The sequence below is a fragment of the Acanthaster planci genome, linkage group LG01, assembly GCF_054643075.1.
Source record: "Acanthaster planci isolate LZ-2023a linkage group LG01, COTS_SCS, whole genome shotgun sequence".
NCBI lineage: Eukaryota > Metazoa > Echinodermata > Asteroidea > Valvatida > Acanthasteridae > Acanthaster > Acanthaster planci.
Window position 1 is genome coordinate 21,317,787 of NC_141777.1, and position 18,259 is coordinate 21,336,045.

An 18,259-nucleotide genomic window follows, 5' to 3' on the forward strand; every position below is an offset into this window, starting at 1 on the left:
ACGAGTCGAAGGCAATTTAACCACAGATGTTTTCCGAGCAAGGCTTATCAGAGCATGTTTTTACATTACTTGAAAGACATCGCGATGAAAAGTCCATTTTTGTCACCGTGACTGGGATAAATGCGGAACAGACGCGAGGTGCTCTCTTCCAGTAAGCACATATATACATGTAGGTGCTATGCAGCTGTACACTGTATAAAAAATTTAAACCTAACTAAATGAATCATGAATAAAATGAGATTTGACGACGTCTATCACAAGTTACATCTTTGCATGACTGGTGCAAGGATACATTCCAAGTAACTGTTGACAAAAATCTAAACACCAGACTCTGTGGAGCTAAATGCCGCTTTGTTTAGAGGGGGAAACCACTAATATTTGAATTAGCGTGCGATAAAGAAAGTCAAACTAAATAAAGATTATGTACAGTCCATCTTAGATAAACCAAGTCTTTCTTGGCCTGTAATTTACAAATGGACGTCCATCATTATACCACAAACAATACTTTACAAGGTTTGAAAAATACTGTACAGCAATTAATGCAAAATGCAATGCAAAGATAGAAAACTGGTGATGAGTAAACAAAATGAAAGTTTTCCAAACCAGTGGTTATGGGTCGGCACTCCGCAGACCGACACCTGACTTATAAACAAGCAGTGACACAGTTATCTTGACAATGTTTGAATAAAGGATCAATATTGAGTACAAGTCATTTTGGAAACTTTAAAGGTATTTTTTAAAGTAAGAGAAATATTGAAACACGGGGTATCTCGAATTTCAACGATGGAACCGCAATTAAAACGCCTGCACAGTTTATGTCACAAGATTGGACGAACGATTCTCACCCTTCCAATTCACCTCTTTTGGAGAAACGTCACAAAATTGTTATATTTACAGTATGGGTGCGAAAACGCTATTTAAAATTGGCAAGAAAATTACTCCAGTGAGGGTAAGGTTAGTTCAGCACAGAAAGTTTGATTTGTGGATGATTCTAAGATAAAAATATTTGGGGATTATTTTACTTACATGTTCAAAAGACACATCCGTGTCTTTTAAGACCTAAGTAAAATAGAAAGTAGGTTTGCGGTAGCACCATGGACGTATCTCTTTTGTGAGTATTTGCGGTTCTGAAAAGAACCACTGGTACTCGACGTTTCGAGCAGTATGCTCTGCTCGTCATCAGGTTCTTTTCAGAACCGCAAATATTCACAAAAGAGATACGTCCATGGTGCTGCAGCAAACCTACTTTCTGTTATACCTCTTCACCATGCAAACCTTCAAGACTTATCTAAGACCTAAGTAAGTTTCACTTGTATAGAAAAATGGTGCACAACCGTGCTTCTACGAAGTAGCATTTTATTGATATTGTATAACTTCGGGGTGCTGTTAACAAGATGCTGAAAGACAGAGTATTCCCTTGGGCTTAAAATAAACAAAGTGACAATGTTGTATGTCTAAAATGATATGGAGAAACAGAGGTTCAAAGAGTCAAGTTGAAAAGAGGAAACATTGGATACAAGATGGAACCAATGGCTGTACATAAGGCCATGGATATCGTGGATTTTAAAAGGGAAATATCAACAAAGGTGCAAGAAAACAGTGTATCCAAACAAAAACAAATAGCTTTAGCTAACTGTGAATAAAGCTTTGGATCTAAAATTCTACTATAGGCAACTGGCGTATTAAGCGGGAAAGCTGGGCAAGGGTGAGCATTCTTCCACGGGATGAAAAAAGCCGGACATGCATTTCTGGGGGAAATATTCATCCCCCAAAACACACACCCACACCAGATCTGGTTAGGCCATGCTCTTGGCGCACTGAAATTATCTGATAGCTGATGCGGGAAAAATCTCTCAAGCCCTTCCATTTTTCTCTGCTCTGCTCTGTTAGATGGAGGACATTTCAGACGAAGCAGAATGCCGACGCTCGTCGGTTTCTTCGTTGGTTTCTTCGCTGCATTGCCCCTACGTTGAGATGAAAGAAAATGGCGACAACAGATACGCTATAACATAGGCCCTAACACGGTCCCGTGCATGTATTTCGGACCAAATATAAACTGATTACGTGCCCAAACGAGTTGGGGAGCGTGTAACGTTGTCCTAACTTGGCAGAGCCAAGCGGAATTAGACGCGCACAAAAATCCAACATGCCAAAGTATTGCTGGCAGAATTATTAGACGGCAGATGGTTTTTATGTTATATGAAATCAACGTCATTCGTAGGTTCCGTGAAAGATTGATTACTGGAATAGCTCACGGTTGCTTAACTGTTTATTTTCATCATGATCTATAAAGCATTACTTTTGACACAAAGATTCTTTTAAACAGGCAAAATTTGTATGGCAACGTCGAAGTGGGGTGGAGATTAATTAAATGATGGTTATTGGGGAGCAGTGGTGTAAGTTTGAGCTGAGAACTGGGGGCGTGTGAGAGCATGACTCACATGGCCGTTTAAAAAGGGTGTGTGGGGGGGGGGGGTGCTGACACCATTATGATTTTGGGGGCAATGTTCGTGACACAGATGTAGACGTGTAATATGTGTCATACTCCTGCAGAACCTTGCCTCAAAATAGTAATATGATTTGTTCTCCATTTTGGAGTGCTATTAAATAGTACCCATACATTTTGGTCGGATAGTCCAATAAAGTCTTCACAATCCGCCTTCACATGTTTCTCACCACAAAAAAGTGTTTGGGAAGTGATTTAATATCCCCCTGGGCGAAGGATGGGGATTGTACACCCCCTTCCCCCATCTCCCGCGATCTACGCCCGTGTTGGGAGGTATGTCGTAGCAGAACAGAAGAAAAGACCAACATTTGATTGGAGTTTGGACTTTCGATCCCGAAATGCCTTTTTCGAAATAAGGGATGGGGTTATACGGAGAGAGGGACTGACACGCCACTACTGACCCCTTCTGTTCTCTTCCTCCACAATGAAATCATGACGATCAGAAAGAAAATCAGAGAGCAGGACTTCAGTCCGATCATCAAGCCGACGAAGCGCCGCCTATACACGGGCAAGTCGTAGTGCCAGCACACGGAGCCTCCAGTGTCTTTGTACTCCACGGCGCCCTCACCGGACGAGTAAAGGAGACAAGCAGATTTAATGACAACCCCGAAGAAGACCGGTGCTGGGAAAAATCCTGCACGGGGAAGACGAAAGCCAGCACTGCGAAACCCGGAGTCTTGAAATATTAAATTAAACATTATGCTATGCCATGCCATGGCATGCCACGATATGCTATGCTATGCTATGCTATGTTACAGGGTCAGAGCCTGTCAGATTCGTGACTGTTAAATGCGAGGAATTTTCATTTATTATAAGTATGATAAATATTTATTATTCAGTGGGTTTTTTTTCAATATTTGCGCAAGATTTTTAAATCACTTTTTTGTTTTGTTCTCACACCAGCCACAGTTTTGCCAACCACAGTAGGCAAAATTACGCTTGTGACGCAGCAAAAGGAAACTAAGCCTACACAGAGGGTTTTTTAATGGCTTCAACCGCTTTTTCTATTTGTTTACGGCAGTAATGATACCTTTGATACTGAATTCCACACTGAAACCGATTCCCTTTTGTACAGCGGTCATTATGCTTGCCTCTAACTCACAGGATTCCCTTCATCAAGTCACTCTTCTTAAAAATAGTCTTTCAACTTTTTATGAGATTATAATTGGGTTTTTTTTTTAAACATCGTCTCTTCGACATTTTTTATCCCATGGTTCACGTTAGAATTCACCTTAATTATATTTTAACTGCAATTTAGTTATTTTTTCTACCGTATCTCGTCATTAAAAATACTCAGTGGATATATGGCTAACGTCTCCGAGATGCAGTGAGTTATCACATTCACCTTACAAAAGGTCCACGTATTAACTTTTATTTATTTAATTTCTTTGTTGAAATGGCTAAACCATTTCTGTATTGCACATGATACGAGTGACTGCATTGATATTCACAAAAGACTAGCCAACAAAACGATTCCGTGTTGTGCTTATTACGTTCGCTTTACACGCGAAAGGTGCCCGGTTCAAACATGCTCAGAATCACGCATTTTTACCATCGTTCAACATTGTTTGTTGCGTACGTTCCAATTTTTACAACGATAACCAGAAAAGCTGAACCGACAACCGATTCCGTAGTGTAGCGGTTATCACGTTCGCCTCACACGCGAAAGGTCCCCGGCTCGAACCCGGGCGGAATCACTTTTTTTTTTTAATTTCAGTACGTTTAGATTATCTTTTGAACGTTATCTGTACAATTCATTTCAAAGATTCAACCTAAATGAAATGAAATGACCAGCTGATTCTTCGGGTGGTGGCTCATCGCTGGTAACGCGCGAAAGATCGCCTTTTCAGGCCGCGTGGAATGAGCTTATCTTTTATTGAGTTTAGTTGTTTGTTTAGGTGTTTCTAGGATTTTGCAATATAGATTAACTATTTCTGCACAACGGATATAATGGGCTAATACATCCACAAAAGACCAACCTTCAACTGATTTCGTAGTGTAGTGGTTATACACGCGGAAGGTCCCCGGCTCGACCCCAGGGGAATCACTTTTGTTAAAAGTAATTCCGTTTCATTATGCGCTAAACAGCTGTTAATAAATTTCGTAGTGTAGTGGTTACAACGTTTGCTTAAAAAGTGAACACGTACGGAATCCATTTCCGGGGACGATCGTCAACCATTTCTGTTGTTTTATCCCTGAAAGACTAACAACCAACTGATTACGTATTATACCGTGGTAATCACGACCGTCACCGATCCAGGTTCGAACGAGGAAGGAACTAGTTTTTCTTAATAGTCTGCCTTTTTTCTGTTCATTTCGATCAGTCTTTGCCCACTCGGATTTCTTGCTACATATCAAATTAAAATCACAAAAAAAACCCAAAAACCCCGAAAAAATAAAGCAAACCACAATCACAAGACCGTCAACTATCAACTGTTATGAGACTTTAAAATCAACTCCGAACAACTAATGCGTTGGAAACTAAAAGCGACCCATGCAATAATGAAACTTTATTTCTAGCCTTACCAATAACTTTAATCACGCAAGTCAGCATTCCAATGGCGAAAGATCTGTCTTTCTTCTCCACGCATCTGCATTGCGACAAGAAAAACCCAATGTCATTGCCTGTAGGTTTTTGTTTGGGGCAATGGGTTCGTCGACTCCATGCACAGGGACGGATGAGAACATAAAAAAAACAAGAGGAAACGCAATATGTCGAAATGGCCAAATGAGAGTATACAGTGGTGTAAGGGAAGGGACAGCTCTAATTGATAATGTGAATAACTGTAACAGAAATATAAGACCCTCTTGGAGGAAGGAATAAAAATGAGGGTGAGACTAAGATGAGAACCGTAAAAAATTGTATCAGAACAGAAAACTGACCATTTCGGTGTACTTCAGCAGTGTGTGTTTGGATTTTTTTTTTTTTTGCTTTGGCCTCCCTCTTTTTAAAGCTCTTGGCTAAACTGCTACGTTTTATGACAAGTAAGCGACTTCTCTGCATAGTTAAGAGGATGATAACAGTCATATGGAAAACCTTTGTACATTGTCTGATCAATGGATTCGAACCTGAGACTGATGATCGTCGAGGAGCACCGGCCCATGAACATATAAAACAGAGATATGGACTTTTTTATTACGCTACTGGCGTCTGATGACCGGCCGGGAATGGTAAAGTCGGTGACAAACTACCTAACCGAAACCCAACCCAAGCCGACCGAACCCAAGCCGAAACCCAACCCAAGCCGACCCAACCCGACCAAATCGAACACAATCAGCAGGATCGAACCTAAGATTGATGATCATTGAGGGGTTCTGTCCCATGAACATGAAGAACAAAGACATCGAGGATGCGACTATGTAGGCGATCATCATGGTGCAGACCGCGGAGCACGCCGACACCTTCGCCTCCCATCCCTCCGGCTCATCATCAGACGAGATATTGGTCGACCCGATGTCAAAATTACCCCCGACCCTTTGGATGCAAGCACAGTCTGAAAAGGTCTGAAAAAGAATTTGGGGAAAAGGGATATTTGACAATATACTGCCTTTATGATTGAAATAATACCACCTTCAGGGGGTTCTAGCTAGGAAACAACACCTCATTAGTGGGCTAATATACAGACCAGGCACCATGCATGCACCAGGCCCGGACCTTGCGCTTATCGAGGGCTCCCCCAAATGCATATTATATGCAGGAAAATGACCTATGCAGGAAAATGACATATCACCAACCCTCCTCTGCCCATGGTCTGGGTAATTAATTTAATGTTAGACGTCCCACTAGAACTTTAGTCCAGCTCTGATACTATTCATGTATCCTAACGTGACGCGGCCTCTAATTAAAATGTGGCGCACTTGCATTTTTCACTTCTTGTGTCTTAACGCAGTAACATTTTTAGCTCAGATTTCACAGTCAGTGAAACCCCATCAAACTCCTAATGCTCTGATTCATAAATCTCGATTTACTTACCTACTACAAAGTACAGGTTAAATTTTATTTTCGCCCGATTTTCCGATTTTTTTCCGACGTGCAAAAGAAATTCTTTTAAAATGTGCCCCCAAAAGGAAAAGAATTCTCTGACAACTTGTGGATGGGTATTACAGTGAGAGTAATGATGCTATACAAGTATTTATCAACTTCAAAGGATGCTGTAAATGTTAATGTGGGATTTTCCAAGATTTTTTTCAAGTGCGCAACATAAGGAAGCACTCGGCTGAATTTGAACCCAATTTCTGTACGCCGATAGTTTCTGATTTCAAACGAAATCGTTCACAAAGGTTTAACACCATTTATCATGAAGGTAATACATGTAGTACCAGTTTTTAGCCAATGATTTTTAAGTTTTTCAATAAAGATTTTGGGAAACGCTGTGTGAGCAAAGAGCGCCCGGGTAAGGGACTCTAATTTATAATTGCAATGAAGTCATGCACGGGCCAGTGACAGTGAGTCTCACTGTCAAGTGACGAGATAAACGAGGAAATCCGGACAACTTGGCTGCAATCGAAATTCTGGCTCGGTAATGACACGTAATGTTTAATAGGTTACCTTGTTTTCTCGGTCCATTCGGCTGCAGCCAGCAAGGCAGGGTGAAAGATACGTCAAGCCATCGACGCCACACACGGGATCAATGACGGTATCGTCGCAGACGCATTGTCGACTGGAGCACGACAGCATCGTGGAACTGTCACTAAAGAGAACATGTGACGCGCAACGACAATCAGGCATTCAAAGGGTCAACTTTTAGACAAAACCGGTTCGTTGTATATTGCACCAAGCCATTTAGGCTCCCTGCCAGTGCGCGCCAATCTGCAAAACGAACTGAAGTACTGGGGGCAGCCGTAAGTTCCTTGGTTCATTATGCAATAACAACTTGGCAGAGTCGCTCCTCTTTACTCCTGTTTTAAACTATCACCCCTCAAGCTAACTGTGTAGTTTGGAGAAAGGACCCTTTCCCTTTGATTACAAAATCACGGGGAGCAGGATTCCCCGACTTGTTGCCAACCCCCAGGTGTTTGGTTTTTTGGGGGGAGGGTGAAAGTGACATCATATTAGAAACATTTTCTAACAAAATCCTCGGGAAGAAAGACTTAACTTCCTGCTTCTGTTTGAGTGTGAGTGACTCCACATTCTCGATGTATATGCCAGCTTTCTTTCTCAGAACCGGTCCCCATACTGCAATATGTTGGTATGGGGGTGTGCATTTATAGGTTTAGTGTCAGGAACCAAGGTACCCTACTGAAATAAAATGTGGGTAATAATAATAATACAGCATTTATAAGGCGCCTGTATCTGGTGACCATTCAAAGGCGCCGGTCTGATGAAAGAGCCTCGGTCTCAAGAAGGAAAAGCTAGGACATAAAGGTGGGTTTTTAATCTCTGGGCAAAGAGTGTGGGGTTATGTGTTTCTCTCAGATCTACCGGGAGGGAGTTCCAAAGACGGGGGGCGGCACTTGAAAAGGCCCTGTCACCATAACTGCTCAGGCGGGTTCGAGGAACAAATAGTGACTTTCCTGATGACCTCAAGCCCGACCTGGAGCTGCGAACCTGTAAGAGTGATTGTACATAGTCTGGGGCGGAACCGTGAAGTGCTTTGAATGTGAGCAAAATGATCTTGTATTGTATTCTATACTGGATAGGCAGCCAGTGAAGGGCTTGAAAAATAGGGGTGATGTGTGTGGATTTCTTATGGCCAGTTAGCAGGCGTGCAGCAGCATTCTGAACCAGTTGAAGGCGACGGAGCGTGTTATTAGAGAGACCAGAAAGTAAGCTGTTGCAAAAGTCGAGTCTGGAAGTTATGAAAGCATGAATGAGCTGTTCGGCTGCCTGATTTGTAAGCATTCGCCGGATAGTAGCGATGCGCCGGAGATGAGCGTATGATGTTTGACAAATGTGTGAGACGTGTTTCTCGAAGGTTACGTGCTGATCGAACAAAACGCCAAGATTACGTGCATCTGAACACGGTACTACCTGGGCATCACCAACCTGCATGTTTGGAATGTGGAATTTATTTCTGAGCTGTGGAGAACAGATAATTAGAAATTTCGTTTTTTGGGAGTTGAACTTCAGGAAGTTTGCAGCCATCCACTCTTGTATATCATGTAAACAAGATGTCATGGAGTGGAGTGCATTACAGTCGTCGCCACTGATAGTCGGGCAAAATGTTGTGTACAATTGTGTGACGTCGGCGTAGAAATGTGACTGTAGACCGTGTTTGCGAGAAATGTGTCCAAGTGGAGAAGTGTAAAGGGTAAAGAGTACAGGACCGAGGACAGAGCCCTGGGGTACGCCGTATGGGACACAAGTTTCTGCTGATGATGCTCCTAGAATCTGCACAGCCTGACGGCGATTACTAAGATACGATTGGAGCCAGGTCAAAGCTAATCCCTTTATACCAAAATGAACATTCAATCTTTCAAGAAGTACAGCATGATCGATTGTGTCGAATGCAGCAGAGAGGTCAAGCAGGACGAGCAGCACCGCTTTTTTGGCATCCACAGCACACATGATATCGTTGTGAACACTCACTAGAGCCGTTTCAACACTGTGGAGTTTTCTATAAGCAGATTGTTGGTTCTCCCGTAGGCGATGCTTAGTCAGATGTGCGTTTAACCTGTCCGCCACAGCCACTACCTTCGACACAAAAGAAAGGTTAGATATGGGTCTGTAATTGTTCATGTCGTTACAGTCTAGATTGTCTTTCTTGATGACTGGGGTAACTAGAGCAGCTTTGAAAGAGCTAGGAAACTGCCCGTCTTCAAATGACATGTTGATAAGTCGAGTTATTGGCCCAGCTAGTGTGTCCAAGCAGTTCTTGACCAGTTGTGTTGGAAGAGGGTCCAGTGGGCTTGACTTGGGCGGGGACATCTTGATGGTTTTGATGATTTCCTCTTCGGATGCAGGTGCAAAAGTTGTGAGGGACGACTGGCACGCGGAGTCATGATGAACTACTGCAGGTGGAAGATTAATCGCCACCGCCTGTAAGTTGTCTCTAATGTTGTGTATTTTGCCGACAAAATGGGCTGAGAAGCGACTAGCTAGTTCCTCGTGGGATGAGCAGGTCGGAAGTTTTGGAGTAGAACTTCGATGCATGAGATGATTTGTTATTTTAAAAAGGGCTTTTTGGTCCCCTGCGCAGCCCTGAATTTTCTTATGGTAGTAGTCAGACTTAGCTTGATGAAACATGAATTTGACTAAGTCTCGTTGTGCCTTGAAATTGTCATGATCTATTTGGTTCTTAGTATTTCGCCATTTCCTTTCCAACTGACGACGTCGGCGTTTTTCTTTGGTAAGGCTTTCATTATACCAAGGGACAGCAGGTCGGTCCGTTATTGCATGTTTCTTGAGGGGTGCATGGTTATTTAGAAGTTGCCCCAGTACTCTATTGTACTGATCGGCTAAGGAATCCAGGGAAGTTGCAGGATTAGTTATCAGGGGCGATGCAATAAGGTCATGTTGAAATTCACTGAGGTCAATAGACTTCAATTTCCGATAGCTGACTTGTCTTTTTGTGAATTTGGGTTTCTGTAAGTTCAAGATGCAGTGGATGACGCAGTGATCGGAAACAAACTCAGAGGGGTAGACCGATTTCAATAGAGTCTCTGATCGGCTAGTGATAATGAGGTCGATGGTATGGCCAGACTTGTGCGTTTCACAGTCGACCATTTGCTGTAAATTGAATTGTTGGATGACTGCACTGAGGAGTTTGGCTTCAGCTGTGTTTTCATTCCAGTGAACATTGAAGTCTCCAAGCACAATGTCCAGGGTACCTGGACAACCTTAAATAAACCTAACCCCAAACTTGAAAGATAAGTGCGGGGAAATGCATTCCAACTGCCATTTCTGTGCGAATGCTGTCTTCTATCCAAAATGCTCGTCAACAGTCGATTAACCTTCATTGTAACCATGCATGCACGTGAAATCTATTTGACTATCCATGTAGCTTGGTTTGTTTTTGAAAACTCTTAAAAATTTTTCTTTGCCTGAAATGTTACCACTTCATTAGCTAGGTTCCATAATTTTGAACTGATTTCCGGCCTTGACGGTCGGGTACCCGTTTCCCATTGTCAGCCCCAAGGGCGTCAATCCGGTCTGAGACAGTATCTGGCTACTTTAGCCAGTTTGTGTTGACAAATTCTTTTGAAAGGTATACATTTACATTTAGGTTTTGTAAAAAAGTGTGGGGGGGACAATTGATATAGTATCCCCCACTTGGAAAAGATTGACGCCCATGGTCAGCCCAGGTTGTTACCTGACCACAGTGGGAGTTTCACATCCGAGAAAGATCAGCGCAGGGTAGACGCACAGGGTGACGAGCACAGTGACACAGAGAAAGACCGAGCACTGGAAAGCTGTGAGCCTGAATCGGCGGAGCAACGCTCCAGCTAACAGGTGGCCGGCGCACGACGCAGGCATAATGGCCACACCTGCAAACGCCAAAGGAATTTGTAGACGAAAGTCTTGGTGCACACTTCTCGACTCCACATAGAGCCCTCTTTTTAAGTCACGGTCGTACTTTTGCCTACTTTAGTGGTCACAAAAACTGGCTGGCAGTAAGTACGAAGGCGTGGGAATAATTCGCTAACTAAGAATCTCACCCATCCTATCAAAACGCAAAATAATGCTTCTCGATGCTATAAATGATGAACCACCGGTGGATTTTTATCCTTCGGGTTTTGGTTCAAATATGTCATGGCCTTTAAAGATAACAAATAAGAAGCTCATTCAGTATTGACCAGTTTGTTAGGAACGAGGAGAATGCGCATTCTCAGGAAAAACATGTTTACGGTTGGGTGGGGGCAGCGAGGGCCCTACCACTTCCCTAAAAAAAACAGAGAAAGCAATTTCTTTAAAAAATAAAGATAATGAGATAGGAGCACAGTTTGGTCTATTTAATTAATGATTCCTTTATTCCCAAAGCGTGTAAAAAGCCACAAATGTAGCCTCACTCCTCACAAGGAATATAACAGGTTAGGCCCCCTATATACATTTTTATTCCCACGTCCCCAATTTTAGCCCCCCTCCCCCAGTTCTGGATCTGCTCTAGTAACGAACAGCTGCGATGATTCAACAACTATTCTAAGACTGCTCAATAACCATTCACCAACCAAGGTGACTTTTTTAGACACTTTGGCCGCCCGTACAGAGAGTGCAGGAAATGCGGTATTCGTTTTCCGTTAACTTGAACCGTGTTTTGCCCGATAACAGAACGACAGCACTTTGTACTCATTAAATGGAGGAAAGAGTGCTGACCGTACAAACCAGGTACCAAACGTTAATGAGGTAACATGCGCCAATATCAGCCAACATCGTTTAACAGCATCCAACCGTATTTGTTGTCTACTTATTCAGCTTAAAAGGTACCAAAGAGGGTTATGCTGCCTTGGTATTCAGCAATTTTGTAGACTAAAAATAATTTTGTAGACTAAAAAGTAATTTTGTAGACTAAAAATACCGAGTTCGTCAAAAATAATTGAATTAATTTTTTTAATTTGCCGTGTCCAGTGGGATTTTAATGTGTTAGTGTGTGCCCACTGTGTCAACTTACCAGTGAGAAATGCAGCCCGTCCCGCACCCACGCCGAATTGCGTCTCGATGAACTTTGCGCCGAAAGTCGACAGCCCGCTAACGATCGCGAGCTCTGTTGACAAGCCCAAAGTCAACGCCACCAACGTCAGATTTCGGCCAAGTCTTAACAGAGCCGACATGAAATCTGATGACAGAAAAAGCAGATGTGACACCTTCTGTTCATGAGAATTAGTGAAAGATAAGAAATACTTTCATCGACCCTAGTAATGCAAGCACAGTACCTTTTGTTTGGCCCATTATTGTCTTCACACTTCCCTTCGATGTCAGTTCCTTGATTTTATGGTGATCTAGGCTCATCTCTGTCTCAGAAACCTTCTTCTCCAGTTGAAGGTTGTCAACCGGAAGTCCTTTCTTTGACCATCCAGCCTCGCTGACTCCCCGGAGCTCCACACCGTTGCAGCTCAGTCCCTCAACTTCCAACTTTCTCGTAGTTTTCCTCGGAGCGTTAAGCGTCCGTGGAAAGAAGAACAAGGGCAGGGCGAGAACGACCATAGCCACACCAAGGACCAGGAGCCCCAGCCACCAGGCACCGATCCAGCGGGGATCGTTCGGCGGCACAGCCGGCCACTGCTCCCAGGGAATGCTGCCCAGACCCACGTAGAAGGACAGCGCCCAGCTGCTGACGAGAAAACCCATCATAGGTCCGACTGAGGTACCGATGTATATGACGGCTGGAAAATAAGAGTGAATCAAAGTAGAAGTTTGATCGTTGGTACGGTCTGATTGTAATGATATATTCGTTGGGAAAACAGACCGTACATGCACTTCAGTGTTGCATGACTTATCTTTCAAGTAGGCTTATACTTTGGGTATATATTCAAACAAACACTTTACTTGAAATTTCAATTTATCCGCACGCACATACTTCAGCAATGGTATTGATAATCCTTATCTTGATAGGGAAAAACCAGACCAAATGGGAAAAAACGACAACATACCAACGTACGCAGTTGTCTTGTACTTCTCGACAGCATCATCCACATACGTCATGGCCAGGGGAATGATGGGAGCGTTACCAACACCCACTATAATCTGTCCAATGATGAAGAGATACAAACTGCTGTATTTGGACCGATTAATAGGTGTGTGCGTGGGTTGCGTGGTGTTAGGAGACTCCCAGCACAGCTGATGCTCCGAGGCGTTCAGAGCGAGAGAGGCCGAGAACGGCCCGGCGATGAAATGTGGCAGAGCGCAAGTGGCCGTGCCGACGCCGACCAGGACGGCGCCCGTACCGATGACGCGTGGGCGGTGGGCCGAGTGGCCAAAGTAGGTGAAGATCCCAACCACCAAGAGACTGACCAGGTCGTTGATGATGGAGATGGCCCCTACTTCGGAGCTGGACAGCAGGAATTCCTTCTCCAGGGTGGAAGTGATGGCACCGATGTAGCCGTTCATGGCAGCCAGCTCGACAACGAGGACGAGGGCCATGAGAGCGGAGAAGACTGATGGGCGGGCCAAGGGAACCAAACATCGAGGACGGCACGGCCCGCACCCGCACCCCTCACGCTCGTTACCGGTATCCACCGCCAGCACTGCCCCTTGATCACTGTTGCCTAACTCATGCATCATGGATGTTTCAGACATCAACCCTCCAGTAAAAATCCACCTGCAACAATTTTTTATCAAATGAAATTAAGTTCTAAAGTAAAATTATCAGCTGACAAGCAATGAGGCAAGCATCTCAAATAAGCGCCCTTTGTCTATCTATTGCTCTGGACAACTAGCTTAGCCTTTCACAACAACTCAGCGATGATGTTAAAAGTCGAAAGTTCCCGGCGGAATAAAAATCGCCCACGTTCATCCTCTGCCCGTTAAGTAGGAGTGAGTATGATTCATGTTAACGTCCAATCGCCCGTTAGTTGACAAGTAAAATCCCAATGCGATGGTCAGCTTAAAGATATCTTTCCATAACTGCCGCCGCCACAAAAACCGATGAAACGTGAATGCGCCTGGGGCAAACTCCACGGGGCACAAAGAGACGGCGAAGCCCATGCATGCGGAGGTTTACTTCCACCATCAGTTTCATTCAACTGGTGTCAACATTTTGACAAGTCCCTGTTTACCCCGAGGTCGCGCAAAGGCACAATATTATTAGACTGTGTTACTATCAGCTGTCAACGTGGACTATGAACCAACGCGGGGTCCTTCCAAGCACAATGAAAAGGCAATCCCATAAAAAAATTTTCGACAACTAGAACGACAGTGGTGAAATGTGTCATAATGATTAACATTGCTATATCCATAACATCCAAGTCCACTGTGGCACTTTGATTTCGGAGCAGGTGTCGAGAGTGCTCCCTCAAAAAAATGCACTTTGATCGTGGATGCGATTTTCTGGCCCTCGAAGGCGTTTCAAATGAGGTGCGTATAGCAATTACCTCAAATTTACCTCGTTTAGTTGCTGAAAGGGGGTGGAACTGAAGCCCATACATGAAGCTGGGGGAACTGCAGCTTGTACAAAGGTCGTACACATTTTAAAATTTCAACTTTCAAGGGCGGGGGCTGGTACCCAGGAGCTTGGCTTAAAGAGATACGTAACATGTTTGCCCCCCCCCCCCTACCCCGCAGTCACGTCACTGCAGACCAGAGCGACGAAACCAACCATTAGGCTTATGGTCAATGTTTTCTTCTATTACAGTGTAGTGGTGGAGGGTGCTGGCACTTGACTCCGGGGTTTAATATCGTGTCATGATTTATAGGTTCTTGACACTCCGGATCCTGACAAACAGTAATGAGTGATTACTACAGTCACCGACGGGCATCCAGGGTCGGGCCGTATTTGCTTTCTTATAGGCCCCGTTCCATCCAGAGCCCCCGTTCATCAACACGCATCCCCTACCATTATTATGCCGGTGGGGTATGAAATTTGGACCACCTTGAAATCTGGTCTCCCCCTTACACAGTAAACTGTCACATAGGTGCCGATGTCATGTGCAGTTTTGTAAAAGAGTCCGTATTTCGTAGGCTCCAAATGTCACAGTACACCGGTTATTTCGTTTCCTACGCGACAGGTATTTTGTTACCATGCAAAATCAAATCGCCTGTGAGGAAAATAAATGTTAGGGAAAACACCAAGAATCCTGGAAAGTGATTTGAATAAGAACTCACATTATTACATGGAGTCTTTTGATACTGTACATGGGCTCCGAGTCCATCGATCCTTTATGGCAATTGTTTTACTGGACTAAAACGATCATTTCATTTCATGGCACCAAGATGCAGCCTATTAGACACTGAATAATCATGTCACGACAGATGTTAACTCAGGTAGCCATAGCTGAATAACTTGGATAGAGTTCTTATCTTGCACATTATTGAACGGTAGTAATTGGAATTTGATATTTCCCAAAACGAATCATAAACATTCCGATCATTGATAAAAGCGTGGAAATATTGTGTTGCGTCCATAAAATTTAATCTCTTTAACGTCAAAATTTTGCAGCACATGAAAAGGCTCCAAATCAAAGAAATAAATTGGATCTTCTTCACATGAATATTTTTTATGTATTGGGCCCAGGTGCAAAAAGGAAGAGTTTCACAAATCCAAAATTGGCCTAATTTATGGGACTCAAAAACCTGAAAAAGTTATAGTATACTGTACGAGCTGGTTCGACGAAATGGGATTTAGCCAAATGCCTTTTCAAGCCTCAAGGGCCGGGCTGAGGCCTACTGTACTAGGAGGTAATTGCAAATCCGTCTCTACATCCTCCGGGAAATTAGTAGGGGATCTGACATACCAAATAAATCTAAGCAAACTCTATACACTTGGCGCACTGATCAGCGTTGTTATGGGAGCACTTTCCACAGGCGTCATGACATCGTTTACTATTATGTCAAGCCACTTTGAGTAATGAGGATTCCAAATGGCGCACCACTGCGGTAATTGAGAATGGATCGGCCCGACCCTTGGCCGGCCGCGGCGGCAACATCCTGTCTCACGTTTGTAAGATGAAAGCACCTTAGTTCTCAACAGCACTTCGATAAAGAGGTCCACAGTTCACTAAAGGTCATTTATGTATTTCGAACCTGCTTATTTGAGGAAGCTGAGAATGACAGCAGATTTACAAATTCATAAGGCACCGAGGTTAATAGTGTGCGGAGAAATATCCCCTAAAGCCCTCTTGTTGTCCTTGAAAAGACGCTTAAAGAGACGGATCTTTGGTAAACGTTTAGCCTTTACACGAAATATAGGCGTGGTACGGCCCATCTGTTACTTTCCCGTTTTTCAATTTTTAGTAACGACCCATAAATATATATGACAATAAGTTCGGTGCATTAGGTCTGAAGGTTTGCCCCTTCAGAAATTGCAGCACGGTCCTCCACCCCAAGATCTGTGATAATAGAGAGACCCATTGGTTTATTCTGGAAGACAGATACCCTTGAAATAATTCATTCACTCACCTGATGAGGCAGAGCTGATGTTGACGTAGATAACCCAAGTTGGTTATCCGTATGAACTGCTAACGTGGTCTACGATCAAGTGTTCAGGGTAAGTTCAACGTCATCGTCAGAAGACGCTGCACCACTAGGTAGGCCTATGCTACAAAAGTGGGAGGCTTGGCCAATCAGCGGGCAGAAACAGCGGTCACGCATTGCGATTTGGGGCTGTATTGGTTAGAATGGAGTGATGCAATCCCGTCATTGTTATTAGTTAAGGTGTAGCGTAAAAAAAATTTGTGGAAAAAGAAACTTTGTTACCGAATATTGCGCAGGTCCATTTGTTTAGCAATACACTTTTGTTCCAGGAGACAATGTACAGAGAGCTGGATTCAGGCAACATTGAATGTGAGAGTTAAGAAAATGTAGCTCTCCTCCCGATTTTTTCGATCACGACCAGTTGCTGCTAATCCCCCCCCCGAAAAATACTGACATTTCCAAAGTTCACGAACAGTAAAAAGCACTTTTTTGTACCGACTTGGCTTGCCAAGGGTGACTTCCAGAAAATGAACGTGATAATAATATGCATGTGTATTGTATCCCTGCGAATTACTATCTGCAGTGGTGTATATATACCAACGAGATAGGGGGAAATATACCGTCACCCCATTCCCAGACATGGTGCCACTTTTCCCCAGGAATTGACTGGAATCGTCAGCAGTCATGGAAACGGTATTTTCATTCTCTTTTCTTTTCTTTTGTAGGGGTTGAGGATTCTTTTACGGATGAAATAAGATTGAAAGTCGTTTCACAGGAAACACATCCCATTTTGGCCCTCCCCCGACTCAAGACCTGGAATCAAAGCTACCTGTTAAGTATTATTAAGAGCCTGAAAACACTAATGGTTTCACTGAACCTGACACCATGACTTCGGAATCCGGGGATTAGCATTTTGCTTTGATTTTCGTAAGCTGCGTGAAAACATGTATGAGGAGCCGGATGGTACTATAGCTCGCAGCCATCTCATTGCAAAGCAGGATGTGGGCCTCCAGCAGTGTATCCCTAAAGAGAAACTTTCCAAAAGCGGCCACTTTTGCGGGTACAATTGACGTTGGTAAGTTGATAATTATCTCTAATCTACTGACGTGTATAGGCCTATGTCTATATATTTCTCGATTGTACAAGAGCCAAGTTATCGCGAAATAGAGTGATTCGACGAATTGTAAGCGGTTACTTTATCTGTGAATACACACCATTCTAAAAGTAACTGGTACCCACATGCCATTAAGGGTGATTATTATCAAAATCCAAATTTTGAAATACGACCTATAGAATTCAAGAATAAATTTCCCGCTTAGCAGTTGATTTTATTATCTTCATGACTTCACAATTGCAGGGAGAGAGCAACTTGCGATTTGGCCGCCTGTAAACAAACAGGCAAACAAAAATCACAAGGAATTTCGATTTGCAATGGGGACCGTCAGTTGACAGAAAGTTGTATTCCACTTTTTCGTTTGGCCAGCCGCATAATACATGTAGATTTAAATAAATCCACTCCATGCGCAAAATTCTTCCAGGAGCAATTAGGGTTTGTTCTGGGTCTCTCTCTGCAATTTCAAGTTGTTCGTAATCATTGATTTTGGGAGAAGCAATTCTGGGAAAAATGCCAGCACCATTTGGGTTTCAGCTCCATTTTTTCGGGGGGGGGGATTATTCTTCTCAGTCACCCCTTGTAACAAATAGATGGGAAAAGGTCACATTCTCGCCCCCAAAACACGCAACAGGAA

At 43.5% G+C, this 18,259-nt stretch overlaps 1 protein-coding gene and 1 non-coding gene across 4 annotated transcripts; one reads left to right on the top strand and one right to left on the bottom strand.

Moving 5' to 3' along the window:
- Nucleotides 1-141: 141 nt before the first annotated feature.
- On the bottom strand, nucleotides 142-18,179 carry LOC110984918 (solute carrier organic anion transporter family member 2A1-like). Of its 3 annotated transcripts, XM_022245555.2 has the most exons (10): nucleotides 16,497-18,179; nucleotides 13,034-13,701; nucleotides 12,317-12,766; nucleotides 12,055-12,219; nucleotides 10,759-10,933; nucleotides 7,056-7,197; nucleotides 5,796-6,010; nucleotides 5,033-5,097; nucleotides 2,908-3,140; nucleotides 142-1,964 (listed from the first exon to the last, which is right to left on the bottom strand). In XM_022245555.2, the coding sequence occupies exons 2-10, from the start codon at nucleotides 13,677-13,679 to the stop codon at nucleotides 1,887-1,889; spliced, it is 2,169 nt and encodes a 722-aa protein (XP_022101247.2). In that variant the 5' UTR covers nucleotides 13,680-13,701; nucleotides 16,497-18,179; the 3' UTR covers nucleotides 142-1,886. The 3 variants fall into 3 exon arrangements, with proteins under 3 accessions (XP_022101247.2, XP_086994331.1, XP_086994338.1); XM_087138205.1 differs by lacking the exon at nucleotides 16,497-18,179 and having other exon boundaries at nucleotides 13,034-16,471; XM_087138212.1 differs by lacking the exons at nucleotides 2,908-3,140; nucleotides 16,497-18,179 and having other exon boundaries at nucleotides 13,034-16,472.
- Trnav-cac (transfer RNA valine (anticodon CAC)) lies at nucleotides 4,131-4,203 on the top strand. Its single transcript has one exon. It is a non-coding gene; the product is annotated as a tRNA-Val (tRNA).
- Nucleotides 18,180-18,259: the final 80 nt, after the last annotated feature.

Coding starts and splice junctions, on each gene's coding strand:
- LOC110984918 (XM_022245555.2), bottom strand. CDS start 13,679: ATGTCTGAAACATCCATGATGCATGAGTTAGGCAACAGTGATCAAGGG. Junction 10,934..12,054: donor ACGGGCTGCATTTCTCACTG/GTAAGTTGACAC, acceptor TGGCGTTTGCAG/GTGTGGCCATTATGCCTGCG. Junction 6,011..7,055: donor GAATGGACCGAGAAAACAAG/GTAACCTATTAA, acceptor ATTCTTTTTCAG/ACCTTTTCAGACTGTGCTTG.